The following is a 20,015-nucleotide window of genomic DNA, read 5'->3' as shown; positions in this document are numbered from 1 at the left end:
AGAAAAATTAATAAATAGTTTAAATTATTAAAAAAGAAATTTAAAATGAATAAATAGTTTAAATTATTAAGAGAAGAAATTTAAGTTAAATTCATGATATTACAGTAATTAAAAAAATTAAGGTTCATTAGAAAAACTAACTACTAAATGCATTCCTATAATAATTTCGAAGTGGATTATGTATGTTCTTCTTATTATCATTATGGGTACCATACCATGCATATGGTTTACAATCTTTAAGATTTATTTTTGTAATTCAATGCACATGAGCTTATAGCATTCACAAAACATATATAAAAGGAAGATAATCTTAATATTTTAGTTAAAACTAAATAGTTTTAATCTATTTATTTATTTATTTTTAAGCACAGCTAGTGTTATCTTAATAAACTTCGTGCGATAGCAACATGTTTTTTTGGCAATTACATTGCACTCTTTTGAAATAGGACAAATGGAACATTCAATCATTTTATCCCTTCAGTATTCGTAGGCTTAATGCAGTAGTAAAAACTTTTGAAAATAAACCTCTAGATCATGGTTCTAAATCTTAGCCTAGCTGAAATTTCATCATCTGCAAGTTGGAACGTTGGAAAAAAAAAAAAATTTCACTGTATCCCTCAAACTATATATATATATATAAGAAACTCTTGCATTGTCTCTGTCCCTTTGAATAATTGCTTTTTTGCCGATTTAGTTTAATCATGTATTTTAACATATATATTTAATAAAATTAAATATCTATATCATTTATTTATTATTATTATTTTTAATTTTCGATATAAAGGGTTTTTTTAATTGGAGAATGTACAAGAAATGTATAAGAAAAACAATACAAAAGGTACTAAATAAATCTACTAAAATTTATACAAAATGTCAAATGTTTACAAGGAGAAATCTTATGTGAGATTCTGTTTTTATTCAAATTACCAGTAACATGATAAAGCCTATTATTTAGGGATCAGCTTCATGCTTTACCTGTGGCTATGCATTAATGCAACCCCCTTTATATTTTGGCTGCAGGATGCTTTTGTTTTGTGGGATACATATGGTTTCCCATTGGATTTGACACAGGTTTGTGGAGTTCATTGTTCTTTTATAATAAACTATTATATGCCAGTCTCCTAATAACTCTTTTCTCTAAAGTCGATGGCAGAAGAAAAGGGCTTTAAAAGTAGATATTGAGGGTTTGAACAATGCTATGAATGAGGCAAGATAAAGATCAAGGAGTGCTCAAAATAAGGTACTAAATTTCCTTAGTGATTTCACTTTTATACATCTACGTATAGTAAACCATGTTTTCGAATATGGTGCTGATTACCACCAAAGAAGTTGAAGATTCAAGAATATTAATTATTCTAATGGAGCGGATATTTTATCTATGAAAGTAAAGAAATTCAGCAAGGTGGTGCTGCTATAGTTATGGATTTTGATGCTACTGCAGCATTGCACCAGAAGGGAATTCCAGTGACAAAGGATTCTGTCAAATTTAGGTGGCCCGAGGTTGGTGTACATTCTCATTTTTCACATTTAATTCTACATTAGATCTTTTATTAGAATGTTTACTCTTTGTCAAGATAAAACACGTTCCTAGTTCTTTCCATTTTAGGTGAAACTTTTCTGCATTAGGCGTACTTTTCATTACAATTTTGAATTTTTGTAACTCAATAACAAAACAAGCAAACAAGGCAAACCCAAAAGCCTGTTATATCATTACAATTTTGATTTGCTTATGTGGATGTTGCTTGAGCTTTTGGGAGCACTTTACTGATTACAGGAAATAGGATAAATACTTGAGTAATCTATTTTTGTCTGTTTGTGGAATTTCGATTTTGTAAGTCAACATTTTCTTGTGTTGTTTAATAACTTCCATTACTTCAATCAATGTTGACATGTTTTTTCTGCTCATCTTTTCAGAATCATGAGAGTGTGATAAAAGCAATTTTCACAGGTTTTGAATTTGTTGAAAGTGCTGATTCTGGCAATGAAGTTGGTATATTTTTAGAGTCTACCAGTTTCTATGCTGAGCAAGGTGGTCAGGTAACGTAAATCCTCAGTTTGTATACCTATTATTGTTCATACAGTAGGAATGAATAATTTACTTTTTTGCTTTTGACTTGATTGGACTTAAGTGATGTATCGCATTTGCAAAAGAATTATTTTGATATACTTTTGCTTATTTGCAATGTTACACTTCAACATTATTTTCTTGATTGCAGATTTTTGATAATGGATATATTGAAGACCCCTTTGGCTTGTTTCAAGTTAGTAATTTTCAAATATTTGGAGGTTTTATTTGTTATTCTAAATATGGGTTTTTTTCTATTAAATACATAAACACCATATACACATATAAGAAGTAAATGATAGAAAAATCTGTTAGTGGAGGCAAAAATTTGATTCTTTTGTTTTAAGACAATTTTTGTCCCGCATTGGTGCTCAACGGTCTAATAAATGGTGAACATCTCTCAAGATACAATGACTATTTTATGAGAATAATAGCATTTTAAATTTTTAGAAACAATGAATAATTTTTATATGAATGAATAATGAAATAAAATAACAAATATTTTTTTCTGTTATTATGTTTCAGTAGTAGAAAAAAAATTGTTATTATAAAAAATATTGCATCTATATTAAAAACTCAATACTTCAGAATATATAAAATGATAAAAGTTGCTTTATTTCCAATAAAAAAAACATCTTTACATTCTAAAATTATGTTTTTTACTAATATATTATATTTTTTTATTTTATTTTAAAATAAAATATTAATATTTTAAATATAATAACAATATTTATTTATAATTTCTACTCCTAAAAATTCTTACAATATTTATATGGAGAGAGCGACAGATTCTCTGTTGATGACAAAGTCAGTTGCAAGGTAATTATTTGTTATCACACTTCGGTGCCCATTTTAATTATACGTATTTTCGATAATTATTTCGAATGTAGTACTGTTTTCTGTGCTTTGGTACAGGTTGACTATGACATTGACAGGCGTAAACTGTTCGCCGCTAACCAAACCTACACGCACATGCTGAACTTTGGACTTCGGTTATACTCAAATTCCAGTGCCATCTGCCATCTGCTATCTGTTTTTCTGATTTTGTTTTTGCTTTAATTTATTTATTTTTATTTTTGAAATGTAGTTCTTAAAATTTTGTAACATAATTGCATAAAGAACATGGAGAAAATGTCAAGCAGAGAGGTTCCATTGTTCTTTCTTAAAAGCTAATATTTGATTTTTTTAATGGTAAACTTGGTTAATTTTGATAGATTAAAATAGAATATTTAATTTGTGCACAAGAAAATCTTTTATATGCTTCTGAAATTTTAATAGAAAAGCCAGTAGATGCTGACCATTTGAGAAAAATTGAGTCAACTGTAAATGATCAAATCAAAGCTGAATTAGATGTTTTCGCGAAGGCAGCAAGCTTGGAAGAAACCAAGCGCATCTATAGTTTGCGAGCAGTTTCTGGAGTTTGATCTTTTGGACACATCTAAGGATCCATATAGAAAATACACAAGAAGCTAAGGCCTTTGCACTATTATCCGAAGAAGGAATTGCTAAAGGAATACGACGAATAACTGCTGTGAAAGCTGATAGTGCTTTTAAAGCAATGGAATTGGCATGCTTACATGAGCAGGAAGTGAATGATGCATCCAAGACAGAAAGAAGCTTGTTAGAAATGGTATTCCTTTTCAAAATTATACCATTATGCTACTACTAATAGTGTTTGAGATATTGTTTTATAGTAGATAGCATTGACTTTTGATGATAAAGCACTTTATAAGAATTTCTGTGGTTTATGCAGTTGGTAAAAATTTTCACTTTTTCCTTTACAGAAAGTTGCTTCCTTGCATAGTCGGGTGGACTCAGCACCAATTCCAGCTGCCAGAAAAGCTGATAGCAGGAGCAAGATTGCCCTGCTTCAGATGTTGCGGCAAGGCTAATTAGAATGTCACATGGGTTTTGCCCTATTGTTCTTTAGCCCTGCATCAGATATTGCAGCAAGGCTAATTAGAATGTCACATGGGCTTTGCCTCTATTGTTCTTTACTTGTATCTTCTCCTATTCCACTCAAAACATTTGTTTATTGTTACCTTTTTTATAGAACCAAGTGAGAAAAAGCACGAAATAAGATTGCAGAAGAAAATTGAAAGAGAGCCATCAAGCTTACAAATGAGATTGCTGAAGCTGCTGTTTTAGATGGGAAGGCATTCTGTATCCCATGTTAATGTGGGTTTGGATGTAACTGCAGTTAGGAGTGGACATGGATTGAGTTGATTCGGTTTTAGACCGAAATACAATCCAATCCATATTTATCGATTTTTCTAATATACAATCCAAATCTAATCATAAAAACGTTAAATCTAAACCAAATTAAACCATTTCTGATCGATTTGGTTTGGATTGGTTGATCTGTTTGAAACATACTAATTTATAAATATATAATACAAATAAAAATTTTTCAAATATAAAATATAAATAATAAATTATAATTAGAATAATATAACATAGTCTACGCAAATAATATACATCATACACTTATCAAGTAGCAAGCATTAATGTTATCATCTTACTCCTACAAAATTAAATTAAAATTGTTAGAACAAATAATGTAAAATAATACATTCATCAAAATTCATTCACTCAAAAATCGATTTGGAATTTGGAGATGTAAGAAAAATATATATATTAAAAATTAATATATAAAAATGGAAAGAAATTAAAAATTAATATATAAAAATGAAAGAAATATATTAAAATTAATATATAAAAATGAAAAAAATTAAAAATATATAATTTTTTAATTATATAATATATTATTTGGATTAAATTGGATTGGATTGGATTTATCTTTCCAATCCATACAATTTATAATATTTTGAACCTAATCCAATTAATATAAAAATCCAATCCAAATCGTTAAAAATAAATTAAATTAGACGGGTTGAATAGGTTGGATTGGATTTTGCCCACCTCTAACTGCAGTTCGTGAAGCTATTATGAAAGTTATAGAGCACAAGGTTTTTAACCCGTTCACTGCATATAAAATTCAATTTTATATCCCCATTGCTATGAATCTTTTAGTTCCAATAATATTAGGCATCTTCTTGAAATCCTTTATGTAAAATTTCTGCCAACTTGAGCTTATTGTCACTACCCGCGCAAAAAGGATTGGAATTCTGGAAGCTTAGCAGAAAGGTTCTACATTTTTCATTAGAATTTAATAAAAGTTATAAGAATTCAAGAGATGTCCAGAAAATTATAGAAGATCCAAGACTATCTTAGACTAATAGAGTTAGTATTCTTTCTAGAATAATCCATATAAATATCTAGTAGAATAATATAAAATCTCATCTACGAATATACAATGTGTATATTATCTAGAACTTTATGTCTTTGTAATATGTGTCAAATTAGGCATCTTCTTGAAATCCTTTTAGTGCCAATAATATTAGGCATCTTCTTGAGATCCTTTATGCTAAATTTCTGTCAACTTGAGCTTATGCTGGAGCTACAAAATTTGAGAATTGTGGACAGGGAATATCTGCTATTGTTTTCAGCACAGATGAAACTACATATAAGGTAGTTGTATGTGCTGGAGTGCAGAGAAAAAGAGAACAGCAAGCACTTGGAGGTTTGAGAGTGGTTGAAAGCAGCTTTAGGCCCCATAAAGGGAAGATGAGGCAAGGAGAAGGGGGGCTTGCGAGTGGCCAGGTTAGTTCTTTTTCCATACTTGGAACTACAAAGGGTGTTGATATTGTTTGTTCTTCTCCATGATATTATAAAAGTTTTGATGTGTCATTCAGCATTCATTTTATAGATAATTCTAATGTATATGTTGAAATGAAAATTTCAGGGAACAATGCATCTCATGAACTCGAGGCTCTGGCTCTTGCAGAATTATTTGCATCCACGCAACTGAGATGAAGGATTGAAGTGCCATATTTTTTGCTGTTTTAGGCCTTATGTTATCAGTTACTCAAGGGGAGGAAAAAAAAAAAAAAAAAGAGACTCCCAAATGTAAATAAACAAGAAAATCAAATAGTAGTTTAATTAGTGAAATTATTAAACGGTATGATGGTGGCCATAGTAGAACTGAATAACATTGAATAATATGTTTTTTATTTTTTATTTTTTTTAATATTTATTAATTACTTTTTTGGTAGGAATTTGAAGAAGTGCAATTTGGGTCATATATCGTCAATTGGTATATATATTTTGCTGAATTTTTAAAGAACTGGACATTAAAAAAAAAAAAAAATTTGATTCATAATAGACCATTATGTAAAACTAAAAAAGCAATGTAAATTTGTTCACGAGGCTTTTCTTTGTGTTCGAAAACTGGGTTTCAAAATTGTCACTCTTGAAGGCAAACAATGATATGGTAATATATGAGTGGTTGATAGACTATTAATGCCCTGTAGGAGGAAAAATCAATTACATAATGCCAACTTATTATTTACTAAAATTTGGTTAAAAAATTTAATAAAAAGTTATTATATTTTTGTCAATAATGTAAAAGATATTAAAAAATTCACTAAATAGTTTACCAAATAATACAATAAATGATATGATAAATATGATGTATTATTATTTTTTTAATTATTAATTGATAAATTTATATGATCCTATATGTAAACTTTTTAAAAAATAAATATAATTAAATACATAAATTAATAAAATAATGCTATATTATTTTATCTCATTATTTAGTGAACTTTTTATGGATGTAGTATTATTTGTTGGGAAACATGGTAGAGATCGAAAAAGATTGGACTTAAATTGGGTTTACCCATATGATTCTCTTAGCCTTCTTCAATATATTGTTGCGGTCTGCCTCGTTATAAAGCAAGTTTTTGGCCCAAATTTTGCAAAAACCCCAAAATTGATTGACTGGGCCCAAGAAAAGCAAACCAACCCATGTCCACAAAATCATAAAGAGTAATCAGTTTTAGTTTAATCCTTTCATTGTTAAGAGTTTGCATGGAGGAGGTCAAAAGTGATATACTTCCAATATTACAGGCTGATGTATGAATGGCTGTTTGATTTTTGTGAAATTTGAGATATTTTTAGAAGGGTTGTTCTTTATCTTTCAACCCAAAAAAAAATAAATAAAAAAAAATAATAATAATTGTAGTTCTCTTTACAATGTTATTTTTTCTTCTTTTATTGCCTTTTTACATAAATTTCAAATATACCTTTAGCCATCAAACTTCGGCTTTTCAATATCAAATTGTTTAGTATATATCAACCGAATAACATAAATATGTTCAATTTATTAAAACTAAAAGTATTCTTTATACTAAAAAAATGAATTACAGCTTTACTGTTTTATATTAAACATATTTTTTTACGTTTGCAAGTTCATTGTTATATATATGTAGACTAACAGTAGTAAAAAAAATTTTATGCGTGTTTAAGAAAAAGCGGTCAAACTCAAAAATTAAATTCACGAAATATATTCCTTCGGATTGTTGAGCATTTCTATTTGTGTCCGTGAATACACAAATTCAAATCATTCACGGAATGGAAAATTTTGGTAGTTTATAATGTAGGTAATGTATTTAAAAAAAAATTCAAAAATTAAGCTCAGAGTCATTAATTTTATTGTTATAAAATTTTGGGTACGAGTCCTGGAATTAATTATGTCATTGTTGTAGTTTATTTCGTTTTATAAGTAGCGATGGCTTATTCTTTTATTTTCATATTTTGTTTGAGGTAGAAAAGCAAATAACGGTGAGATTTGCGCCAGACCTCGACTATTTTTGTGCCAGATAGCTTCGACTATTGTTGTCTAATGGGCTTCTTAGATTCCAAGTCCAAATCTTTCAATTTGAAGGCATGGCTTACTTGATAGAAATTGATCCAATAATTAATTTCCAAAAGATTTTGTATAAATCCTAATTAATCAATTATGTGTCAGTTATATTTCTTTGTTAAAAAATACATATCAAATCAACATTTTAGATATAATTTTAAAAATAATCAATGATTGTGATTAGAAATCTTACATATTATTATTAGATTGATACAAAAACTTTTCAATTATATAATAGTTATTTCGTAGAATTAATTATTCAATGTTTGGTATGTTTTCAATTTTGTGTAATAAATATTTTTTTTTTATCATTATAACAATTTTTAAATTAAAATATGAATGCAAAAAATATTACCAACTTAAACAATTCCACTTTTCAATTTAGGTAATATATTCCACTATATAGATAATAGCAATTTGTTTCAAAAACCTTAAATCATTGTTTATTCAAGAATAAAATTTAAATATATCTTTATCATATTTTTAATAAATTTAAATATATAAATATATATATATATATATATAGTAATTTTATGGTGGATCCATATAAAGACTACAATAAAACCAATAGTTTTTTTTAAAAAATATTAGGTTTGGTGTACCCAGCACCATAGAATATATATATATATATATATATTTATTTATATTTAAGGTTTTACTATTAAAAAAAAATTAAATTCATTTTATAAAGAACAATTTTATACCAGAAAGGACAAATACTGTACAGATACGTTGCATGACAGTACCTCCACGCTAAAAGCGTATGGGCCTCATTCATACATGTTCAGTCTGGGCCCATTATTGAATACAGCTTCGAAAATACAAAAACATATTTGTAAAAGTCAAAAATTAAAAAGGTGTCACTGTAACTCTTTGTAAAAAAACAAAAAAAAAAAAGATGTAAATAGGATTATCAATAATATTTCTTTAAAGGAAAAAAAATATTCTGAAATTATTATTTTAAGAATGAAATAATATTTTCAATCTTAAATTGTTCGAATTATTATTATTATTTTTTTAAAGACAAATGGCATTGTCAGTAATATTTTTCAAATGATTCATTTTTCCAAAAAAAAAAATTAGGAAATTAATTTTTTGTGGCAAAATAAAAAAAAAAGTATAGGATAATTTATATCCTACGCTCACTTAAAGCGTTTGAGATACACGCTACATGATTTTGATGATGCATGCCGTGGAGCGTGAATCAACGGACTCTAAGTCTAAGTGAATCGGTACTGGCAACGACGACGTATCACCCTCGGGAATGTAAACCGGTGGAGTTTGTCTTCTTCTTCTTCTTCGTCACTGTCGGTTTCGATTTTCATAACCGTTCCAAAATTAGGGTTACTGTTTTGGATTATTATTAATTCAAATCAGCTAAGAAAAGAGAAAAAAAAAAAAAAAAAGTGGTCATCGCCTAGTCGACTCGGCTCCAACTCGGTGAGTTCGAAATGCTTTTTGCAGTGATTTTGCAACTCCAAATGCATTTTCGATATCATTTTCTGTTATCGAAGTGTTTTTTAATTTTTTCTTTTTTCCTTCTTGTTGTTTGTTGGAGTTGTTGGTGTTGTATGGTTGCCGAGAGAATTTGAGGAAAACTGGAAAAGAAAAAAATATATATAAATATATATATATTATGAATTACTGTTACATAAATATTATTGGGAAAATGACTTTTAAAAAAAAAAAAATTTAAGATTGGGCTTTGATTGATCACTTCAGTGAAGTGGATTTTTAATTTTATGATCAAAATATTTGATTTCTCCGTTTCCTTAAGAATCAGATTGGGCTGTAGTACGGATAATCGGTATTGTTGCTTCTTTTATTTACATTGAAGTTTTGTAATGGAAAATGCATTTGAAAATCTTTTTTTCTTTTGGTTTTGGTAGGTTTCTTAGTGATTGTACGGATGGTTATTTTTTTTTTATTTATTTATTTATTTTGGTGTCAAACAGCACTAGGAATGAGCAACATTTGAGGAAAATGATGTGTCAAGCTATTCATAATTGGACATTTTCCGAGCTAGTGGGTGCATTTCTTGATCTCTCTATAGCATTTTTTCTGCTTTGTGCATCAAGTATTGCTTTTTTTGTCTCGAAATTTCTGGGTTTGTTTGGATTGGGTCTACCATGTCCTTGTGATGGACTTTTTGGGAACCCCAGGAATAGCTGCTTGCAAAGACAATTGGTTGATAGCCCATTTCAGAAAATCTCTTCGGTTCAGACGTCAGTGAAGAGCAAGTTCCCTTTTGATTCGATATGGCCTGAATACCATAGTGGGACTTCAAATGTTAAGTTGGTGAATGAGGGAATGCATGAGTTTGAACATGGTGAATTGGCAGGTGGAGCAACGAGTAGCTCTTTTCTGGAAAAGAGGTTTCGAGATTTGAATGCAAGAGATTCTGTTGCCAGGAGTGGACGGGACTTAAGTCTTGGTGTGGAGAATTCAGCATCTGAGAAGGAAGGACAGGTTGATCTTAAGGGGAAGGGGGTTGAGAGTTGGAGGCCAAGACATGGTCTGCGACGCCGTCGTAAAGGAGTTTCTACTTACAATGGTAATCGATTGTCGGTTTCATCGTATGACACACTTCAGTCAGAGGCACAGTATATTCCTCAATCTCCTTCCAGTATCAGTAAATTGAGGAATGAGGTTGAAGTTCCTGTTAGTTATGGAGGTGATGCTTGTTATTTTGTGTTTAATCTGAAGATAGCCTTTCATTACATATTTTGAAATATAATTTAAGACTTCTTGTGTCTTGTGGTTTCTGTTATGTTTTGAGCTTTTCTCCTAGTGAAATTTCTTGCTTGTGTTTAACATACGTTGTTCCCTTTTCCCATATCATACTGATATTATTTTTAATGTTCATTATGTGATCGTAGATGGTGAACAAGCTCCAGCAGATGTGAGTTTGCCGGAAAGAGTTTCTCAATGTCTTCAATTGAGTGATTCTGCGGATGAAAATAGGACAATTGAAACAGATGTATTAGCTGTTAAAGGGTTTAGGTGCAATGAGCAAGAGAATTTCGGTTTTGATAATGATGAGAAAAGTATGATTAGAGTCTTGGAACAAGCACTAGAAGAAGGGTATGCTGCTCGTGATGCCCTTTACCTTGAACTTGAGAAGGAAAGAAGTGCTGCTGCTACTGCTGCAGATGAGGCCATGGCCATGATATTGCGCCTACAAGAGGAAAAGGCATTAATAGAAATGGAGGCAAGACAGTACCAGAGGATGATTGAAGAGAAATATGCTTATGATGCTGAAGAAATGGATATACTCAAAGAGATTTTAGTAAGAAGAGAGAGGGAAAAACATTTCTTGGAGAAGGAGGTTGAAGAATACAGGCAAATGATATTTGGAAATGATCGATTGGATTCTGGCATGCATGATTTGGGTGCAATGCAAGCACAAATCACTTCATCCTATTCATCTGAGGAACCAATATTTATTCTCCAGCAGGTAAGTGAGTCTGCAGAGAAGCCAACGTTGAAAATTACAGATAGTTCTTCAGATTATGGGGCATCATCAATTGAGACCCAAACTAGAACACTTGCTTCTGGGAAAAAATTACCTGTTTTGAAATTGGATGCGGATTCTGAACCTTCCAAAGAAGGGGATGTATATGCACATCCAAGTTTTGACGGTCATGTTTATCACTCCAGTAATAAGGAGGTAAATTATGAGTTTCAAGAGAAAAGTGTCATATCCATGGAGGAGAATCCAATTTGTGACGAGGTGCTGAGGCAAGGGGCAGGTAATACTGAGGGGCGTGGGAAAACTACTCCCCCATTTGTGAAAGAACATGATCAAACTGGCAGCACTAGTTTGTTCCAAGAGTTTGGTTCAAAGACATCTGATATTTCTAATGAAAATGAATGGGATTGGAAAGGTGAAAAGATACCAAGTTTAGTGCTTGATACAGAATCATGTGTTTATGACGTTCATGTTATTGACGAAGAAATTTTGCATAATAAATTGAGTGCAGACAAAAATGAACAGCTATTAGTGAGTGCTACCTTGGATGTTCCAATAAAATGTGATAGTCCAACTTTGAGTAGGGTGGAAACAGAACATGACAAGAATGGTAGTAGTTCACGTGTAACTGGTGGATTGCCACCGAAGGTTTCCTCAGGTGGGAAAGCATTGCTAACTGATTTACGCAGAAATTCCATGTCTGCAATTGATTATGAAAGAGTGAAAATTGACAATGAAGTTGAGTGGCTTAGAGAAAGGTTAAGGATTGTGCAAGAGGGAAGAGAGAAGCTTAACTTCTCTGTGGGGCACAAGGAAAGAGAAAAAATACAGTTGCAACTTCTGGAGGACATAGCAAGCCAGCTTCGAGAGATTCGGCAATTGACTGAGCCTGGGAAGGCAGTGCGCCAGGCTTCATTGCCTCCTCCATCTTCTAAGGTCAAATTTTTAGATTTTTCTTTCGTTACCTTCTGTATGCTATATCGAATTTTGTCACGATGTTGAAGGGGAAAAAAAAAAAAAAAAGAAGGAAGAAGAAGAAGAAAAATCTAGTTATTATGTTGGAATGTCTTTTATGTATTGTTTACTTTTGTTTCGTGTGTGTTGGTTTCTTGTGTCAGTGGATTTTGATGGTACAATGTTTTATTTTCTTGGTGGTTGATAGGTGGACTTTTTGATTTGATTATGTTGTGCATGTTATTTGATCTGTCTAAATTTGAAGCCATTTTTATTTTTGGGGTTAGCCATGTCAAATTTTCCCCAGCGAGGACATTGATTTCAATTTGGCCCCTAATTTATGTCTGAATAGATCAACCCTTAGAAATCAGGACATTTATTTGTGAACTTTGCTAAAGTTTGATGGATTTAAAGTTAAAAAATTTAATGAATATGATGATCATCAGTGCAAGTTCATATCAGCTGAGGTGTAAAATTATTCTTGGTCTACCTTAAAGTTGTAGTCCATGCTGCTGATGCTACTAGTATGTTTAGGCGGAGATCGAATTAGGAGTATGAAAGTTGTTCACTATACATAGTGAAACATTGAATTTTATCTAGTAATTTTTAGGTCAGCTAGCTTATTCCATCTTTAGGTATATCAACTTTTTAATTTTGACTTCTGATGATGTTTACTTAACCTTTTCCCTATATCATTCCTGCTGACTGCTGAAGCCTGTATTTAAATTATATAGGTCACGTCAAAGAAAAGAAGATGGCGCAGTGCATCTCTTGGAGTCCATAGAAGCTCTTGAGGTACAAGAGTTGAAGCTCTAGAGTTGGGACTGGTTACCTGGGCTAGGACGATATCATCTTCTAATGACATTCCACTTGACACGGATGTTCTGAGGTAATCTGAAAAGGGATATGGATGTAAAGCAGATAGAGTAAACTAGAAAAGTATGTTAGTTCTTGTTTTGTATTTGATCAGAGGAGGTATTGGTTTGTTTCCTTCTTATAGGTTTAGCGTCTGAGTTTGACTTTTATTTTAGTCCTGTAGATACCTCATGAGCAGCAAATTTTGGATAACAGTTTGTCAGTCACTGGAGAAATAAAATTCTTTCCTAAAATGTATCAAGTGTATAATGGCATTAGTTTTGACGTTATAAATGGTAATTTTTCTTCTGAGATACGAATGTTTTCTTCTTTCCTAGTTTATTATTGTTCTTGTTCTTCAAGTGGCTCATCAACGCGCTCAGGAATCAATGACTTAGTTAAAGTTTGATACAAAGTCCTTTCATGATTGTTTTGATTTATGTAGTTATGGAACAGTTTGTTATTATACAAAGTCCTTTCATTATTGCTTTGATTTATGAAGTTATGTAATAGTTGGTTATTTTGTATGATCTTTTTGCTACAATTCAAGCAGGGCACTTCAAAACCTCTGAAAAGCTTAGTAATTTTTTCACTTATCCAGAAGTTAAATGGTGAAGAGCCATTCTCTCTCTGCTGAACAGACTAGGATCGATTGTGCACCTATTGGAAGTAAAAAATTTTGATTTGCTTCTATACCTGACAAAAACAATATTCCCCTGACAAAAATAAATTACTAACAAGAAAGGGCTCTATTTCTTAAAATGCTAACGAGGGAAATAACTCCGATATTCATATACAAATTTCATAATATTGAAACTTCAAGAAACATGAACATGCCCACATATATATATACATATATACGTATGTATATGTATATATGACATGTATAAACAAACATATGTATTTTCAAGAAAATCCATGGGGACCTAGTGTGCATACATCTTATAGCTACGCTGTGGAACCTTTCTGAAGATTGCCCAAATGAGATCAAAGTAGAGAGACAACTGAGCAAAAGCGAATAATGTAACTGGGAGGCATGTTGCTGCATACAACGGATATGCTACATACCTAAGTTCATCTTTAAGAACAAATATATGCCCGGTACAGAATGAAAGCACTATGGAAGCTATGGAAGTGAATAGTGATGTTAATCCTAGAAGAAGTTTTCTGGGCAAGCCCATGGCGAAATCCTTCTCTTGGTAACGAGAGGTGAGGATCGAAAGGAAGAAGACAAGTGCAGTGACTGACGAGCAAAGAGCAACTAGTGAGGAAATGGCGAAAGCACTGAATGCAGGCTTGTGTTCAAGAGTTGGTGCTCCAGTGTCTTCCCTGACTCCACCTGGTACAGCTGATGAGGTTGCAAATGCTACTGTTGCAATGAGTGCAGCCACAACAGAGCAGGATTCTGAGGTTTTGGTAAGCCATTCACTGCCATCTTTGACAAGAGTTTTGTGAGTATTGATGAAAACTTCTTTTGGGGTTTGACCCCTTTTGTTGCAGCGAACAAAGAAATTATGTGGCATGGAGTGTTTGACAAACTGCAGAAATATTTAGACCCATTAAGGCAGTAAGTTTCAACTTCAAAACTATTTGATTATGTTAGTTCAAATAACTATTCGAATGTTTTTTTCGAAAGTTGAGGTCAAATGTATATAAACAATATAGAACTATGAAATGGTGAGGTGAGCCTGAATCAAACATATTGTAGAATTTGAGGAAAAAAACCTTACCTTGTACCATTTGATTTCCCATTGCATTTGCAGAGCGCCACCTGGTATAAGCCAAGGTGTGTACTCTCCGAACGTAGCAGCTAGGTGTAATGCACTGTTACCTTGGTTATCCAATTGACGGAACACGTTTTCTTTCATCGTTTCTCTCTTCAACAGCAGACTGTAAACATGTGGCTGCCTGTTCTCAATTGCCAAAAGCACAACATTCTTGTTATCAGAGTTCAAATCCTGGATAGCCACTGGAAATTTGTCTAGGATTTTCTCCACCATTTCCGTTACTCCCATCTTTGCGGCAATTAGTATAGGCGTCTCCTTTTTATCTGTTTCATGAGTTTCATTCTTTCCATTTCCTTTGGGTATCTCGTCTGTTTTCTCTGTCTCATTTACACAAATACTAGTTTTTTAATACATGTTGGATGGTTTCTTTTCATCTATTGTCTCAAGGAAATGAAAGTAAAAACAGAATTAGCTAATATATGAGCTCAACATAATAGGTTAGATTACTCAAATTTCATAGAGAGACTAATATTATACATTGGGATTTGCTTTGCTTGGATGTCAAGAAAAGTGTTGCATATCGTAAACAGATGAACGATTTACTTACGAAGTCCATTCTGATATTTTCCTTTCTGATAATTGTTATGATTTGATGCCAAGGAGTTGTTTCCAACATTGCTATCTTGAATCTCAGATGTCAAGTCTTCATGGCACGGGCCGCACAAAGTTGGGTTAGGAACTTCAGATTCCTCTCCATCAAACTTCTGTCGAGTTTTTTCAGGTTTCTGTCCAGCATTACCATATTTGTAAGAAGAAGTCTGGTGAATCAATTCGTTCATGACCTGATTAGCCCATGTATGCCGCTCTTTCTTTTCTTTGATTTTGTTTATCCTCGAAATACCTACATGACACTCCATAAAATGTATACAAAATGAGTGGTCTTCTGATTTTCTAACAGAGTCTTCACTCAGAAAAGCATGGATGGGAATTGCTTAAAAATTTTAGAAGAAGCTCTTTTCCCTCTATCATTCCTCATCTTTTGTGAGACAAATTTACACACTAAATGGAGACATAGTAGAGAAACCAACTGCAAGATCCAATGAAAAAGTTGGCACTAACCAAATCCAAGAATAACCAGCAAGGCCTTTGTTATGAACTGGAAAAATAGAACAAATGAGGCATAATTAGGTGGATATGAATGCAAGTTCCCTTGTCCCCTATATTCCTTCATACCTACAAAAGAGACCAAAAAGCGAATGCTGACAGCCAATTAAACTTGTTCATTTTCTGCTATGTTGAACAAATAAAACAACCAACAGTCATGAATCAACAATGTGGGATGAAAGATAAACTTTAATTGGTAAGCACTACAACAATTGAATAATTCATTAACAAAATTTAATACGATTTTTTAACAAAATTGAATGCGATTTTTGAAGTTTACTCTCACCATAACTTTTATTTCCCTCTTCTTTGATCGGTATACATCTCCCATGGATGATATTGCAATTAGTAACTAAGAAGAGGAAATGTCCACCAGAAAGACTGAAACACCATTGCTTTCCCCTCATAAACAAAGAAACATTCTATGACATCCATATAGATTGTCAAATTGTACTTGTGAAAAATGCTCAAGATAATTACATTGAAAGTAGTAAGTTGCAGAAGATTTTAGATTCCAGTTTCCACAAAAGGAAAATGAAGAATGAAGAAGTGACAGCATGGTCGTGCGCATATGAGTTTGATTGTTTCATCATATTTTCATTTCATATCTGTTTATAATAATTGTTTCATCATATTTTCATTTCATATCTGTTTATAATAATTTGCCCCACAGTTAGTTATGTATTATCACATATTTTTGTAGCTTCCACAAATCTAAAACTTTCTGTCAAATGCATGAAAATTCTTATTAATTACAGCAATTGCAAAGAATGTGACTCATGAACTTACAAAAACCTTCCCTCGATCATGAAAAATGAACTTATAAAGTGTAATTAGCGAAGATTACCATTCTTTGATGTTGAGCCATTTTGGTCTGACCATATAATTTTCGGATCATTTGATTGCAACTTCATTCCTGATGAACTTACTCGTGAAGTTCCTTCTGTCACATAAAACTGAGTAAACATTTACTCTTACAAAGAAAGTTTATTTTTGTCATAAAAGGAAGATCAATTATTTCTTTTCCTGTTGAGAAATTATTGAATGGATAATTCACACCCATTAGCACTATATTCTAAGACTATCTAACTTATCAAATTTGTTCTTTGCATGATGATGCACTTGAATGTTTAGGACAATTACTATGTTGGATTTTTTTTCATTTTCATTTTATTTTTGGTGGGGGATGATTGAAATTTGCATATGAAAAGTGGGTTCTTACCTAAATTCAAACTTGAACTCTTTGAAACAGATAATTCTTCTGTATCATGTATCAAGTCTAAGCTCGTATCAGATGAAGATGGTTCTCGAAGTTCCCCTGTAATTATTCAATCTAACTAGATCAATGCTAATTCAAATTCATCTCTATCAAAATAAAAGATAATAATTACAATGATTTAATTTAATAGTTACAATGGTTCAATTAATTTTCACTTCTATTCCTCATGGAGAACATCAAGAACATATGACCTTTTAACCACTTAACAAGCAATCTTGCAGTTCTTATTGGTCTACAATTCTTTAAAACGTATAAAGATACCAAATTTGGGATAATCATACTAGATCTCTTTCGAATTATTATCTTTAATTATGAAAAGAGTTTTAACTTAATACTGTTACCTTGTCCTGACCTACTCTCTGGATGGGAATTCTCTTCATCAATTATGTTTCTATCTTTGTTTCTTCCCATAGCTAGAAGAAGAGAGTGACGAAGTTGATCCCAACGAGAGCGGAAAGGTAGCATCCATGTCTTATTGTCCTCTCTTTTAGCTAGAAAAAATGGAGTTGCAGAATTAGAATTGAAACATAAGCAGGTGGAAAAAACTATTAATATGTATCACTTTCACTCACTTAAAATTTGAAACAGAAATCTTGTCATTCGAAAGAAGTTCATGCATGTTTCATAGTTTTCTGGATATGTTTTACTCTTTTTGATTCCTAAAAAACTTGAGTATGCTTTAATATCACTGTGTGTTTCCTTCTTTAGCTTTTTCACCCCCAAACCTGACAAAAAACTTGGAAATGAATAATCTTTCATAGATCACTAAAACAGGAACAATGAACTAAAATGAAGCTTCAACTGTGTGAGATTAATTCCCAATTCTATGAAGATAAAAATATATAAAGGGAAATTTTATACTTTCCTAGTAGATAACAAAAAAATAATGGTTTCAAGTGTGGAAGAGGGAGTGTTATAGGTGACAATTCAATACATAAACTATATAGGTACTTGTTTAGATAAACAATTCCAATAAGATCATGGAATGAATAATTGGAGAATCAGTGAAAGTTTAGTTCCTTTTTTCTGTAAGCTTCATAAGGAAAATGTAATGGATGATAAATTAAATATCAAAATAATAATAATAAACAACAAGAAATGTGGGAAGATTTTTCTGCCTCATTTTTGTTTTGCCTGATGAAACACTCGTTGAGATAAGAGATTGCATTACATTTGTATATGAATAGATCATACAGCCCAAGACGACTGCTGCTTTTGAATGCGTTTGGCTTAGTAGCCAAAATATGAAGTGGAGATAAACCATCCACATTTACAGAGTTAGCAAGTTGTGGATAGTGGTGAACTATCTGAAATGCCAAACCTACAAAATGGAAGAACAAAAAAACCAACCAAAAAAAAAAAAAAAAAAAAAAAAATCATCACATACATATCGAATAATCCAATTCTAAAAGTAAAAAGACAAAAATTAAAAAAACAAGTAATTATCAACCTTAATCATGTGCAGCAAAAATCACTTACTGAAGTATTCACCAGTAATTGCAGCATGAAGAATTGTATCACCATTACTTTTTCGAAATGAATGGTGTTTCTCTATGCATAGAGAATGGAGGCAGAGGAAAGCCTTTTCCTTCCCATGAAAAGCTGCCAAGAACAGAGGAGTCTCGCCCTTTTGATTGCGAAATGTAATGAGGTTCGGGTTCTTCTTTGCCATGCTTTGACACACCAACACATCCCCCATTGAAGCAGCTAAATGCAGAGGGGTGTCTCCTCTCTTATTCACAATGCTCAGTATACTTTCTTCGTATATGTTATCCACCATTTTCACAGCAACTTCAGTTTCGCCATCTAATACAGCTATATGCAATGCAGTGTCTTCTAAACTGGTAATCTTTGCCGTCTGATACTCACTGCCTTTCTTATAGACCTCCACAACTTCATTCCAATTGCCTTTCATGGCGTTATTAAACAAGTTATCAATTTCTTCTTCCGAAGTCATTGATGGGTTTTCCTGTTCATGGTCTTCCATAAAGCTATGTAAAATTGGAATGCAGAAGAAGATTTGGTTAGTGTTTGTTCTGTGTCTCTTAGAAACTGCATGTACCATCTTCAATACTTGTTCCATGCTGGGAAATAGCATAATATCTTCCTCAACTGCTTATAAGACTGTTTTAAACAATGAATTATACTTTACCCTGCTATAGAAGATCTATACTCTCTAATTATCAGCTACTGGCTTAGTTTTTACTTCTGAACTAAACTTCCTCCTCATATGCTTTTTTGCTTTTGCTTTTTATTACTTTGTTCTTAAATTTGTGAACAATTATTTATGTCCATAACATGTTACACAGTTTTTTATTTTTCTTTTTATTTTTTAATCCTTCTTCCTTGTACTATGGGCTACAAGCTTAAGTTAGAAATTTTGAACTATGAACCTTTTTTTTTGTTTAGCTCTGCTTGATGAGGAAGGTGGATATACATGCATTTTTATATACATATATATATAGCTACATGTGAAGTCTAGGTTCTCTGTTGCAAAATTTTGGACATGAAATTAAAAGAGAATGGCATCAACAAAACAGGGAAAGTAACCAAAAATTTGTTACTGTTGGTTTGTCTTTATCTCTTTTTCCCTTTGCCTCCAGATTTGTTCTGATAAATTCTCTAACTTTTTCTTTAAAGGAAAAGGAGTACACTGTATCACAATAAAATATGTATACATATTTTTAAGCGTGAAAATGAGGTATATCTTCTGGATGGGAAAGTTGCATTAT

The 20,015-nt window shown here is 31.8% G+C and overlaps 2 protein-coding genes and 1 pseudogene across 5 annotated transcripts; 2 read left to right on the top strand and 1 right to left on the bottom strand.

Moving 5' to 3' along the window:
* Positions 1-966: 966 nt before the first annotated feature.
* LOC107422476 (alanine--tRNA ligase-like) lies at positions 967-5,941 on the top strand (annotated as a pseudogene).
* A 3,071-nt stretch (positions 5,942-9,012) lies between these two features.
* On the top strand, positions 9,013-13,427 carry LOC107422494 (uncharacterized). 3 transcript variants are annotated; one of them, XM_048477735.2, is made up of 4 exons: positions 9,013-9,272; positions 9,788-10,506; positions 10,712-12,240; positions 12,993-13,427. In XM_048477735.2, the coding sequence occupies exons 2-4, from the start codon at positions 9,816-9,818 to the stop codon at positions 13,050-13,052; spliced, it is 2,280 nt and encodes a 759-aa protein (XP_048333692.1). In that variant the 5' UTR covers positions 9,013-9,272; positions 9,788-9,815; the 3' UTR covers positions 13,053-13,427. The 3 variants fall into 3 exon arrangements, with proteins under 3 accessions (XP_048333692.1, XP_060671881.1, XP_048333693.1); XM_060815898.1 differs by lacking the exon at positions 9,013-9,272 and having other exon boundaries at positions 9,788-9,857; positions 9,995-10,506; XM_048477736.1 differs by lacking the exon at positions 9,013-9,272 and having other exon boundaries at positions 9,788-9,861; positions 9,995-10,506.
* Positions 13,428-13,573: 146 nt separating this feature from the next.
* Positions 13,574-19,945, bottom strand: LOC107422478 (uncharacterized). 2 transcript variants are annotated; one of them, XM_048477734.2, is made up of 10 exons: positions 18,763-19,945; positions 18,455-18,604; positions 17,856-18,008; positions 17,625-17,774; positions 17,227-17,322; positions 16,852-16,947; positions 15,960-16,073; positions 15,448-15,741; positions 14,844-15,217; positions 13,574-14,651 (listed from the first exon to the last, which is right to left on the bottom strand). In XM_048477734.2, exons 1-10 carry the CDS (start codon positions 19,379-19,381, stop codon positions 14,040-14,042), a joined length of 2,658 nt encoding a protein of 885 aa, XP_048333691.2. In that variant the 5' UTR covers positions 19,382-19,945; the 3' UTR covers positions 13,574-14,039. The 2 variants fall into 2 exon arrangements, with proteins under 2 accessions (XP_048333691.2, XP_060671880.1); XM_060815897.1 differs by lacking the exon at positions 17,227-17,322.
* Between the last annotated feature and the right edge of the window lie 70 nt (positions 19,946-20,015).

This window comes from Ziziphus jujuba, chromosome 3 (assembly GCF_031755915.1).
Source record: "Ziziphus jujuba cultivar Dongzao chromosome 3, ASM3175591v1".
NCBI lineage: Eukaryota > Viridiplantae > Streptophyta > Magnoliopsida > Rosales > Rhamnaceae > Ziziphus > Ziziphus jujuba.
The sequence above is the reverse complement of the archived record's forward strand: the minus strand, read 5'-3'. Positions and strand labels throughout refer to the sequence as shown.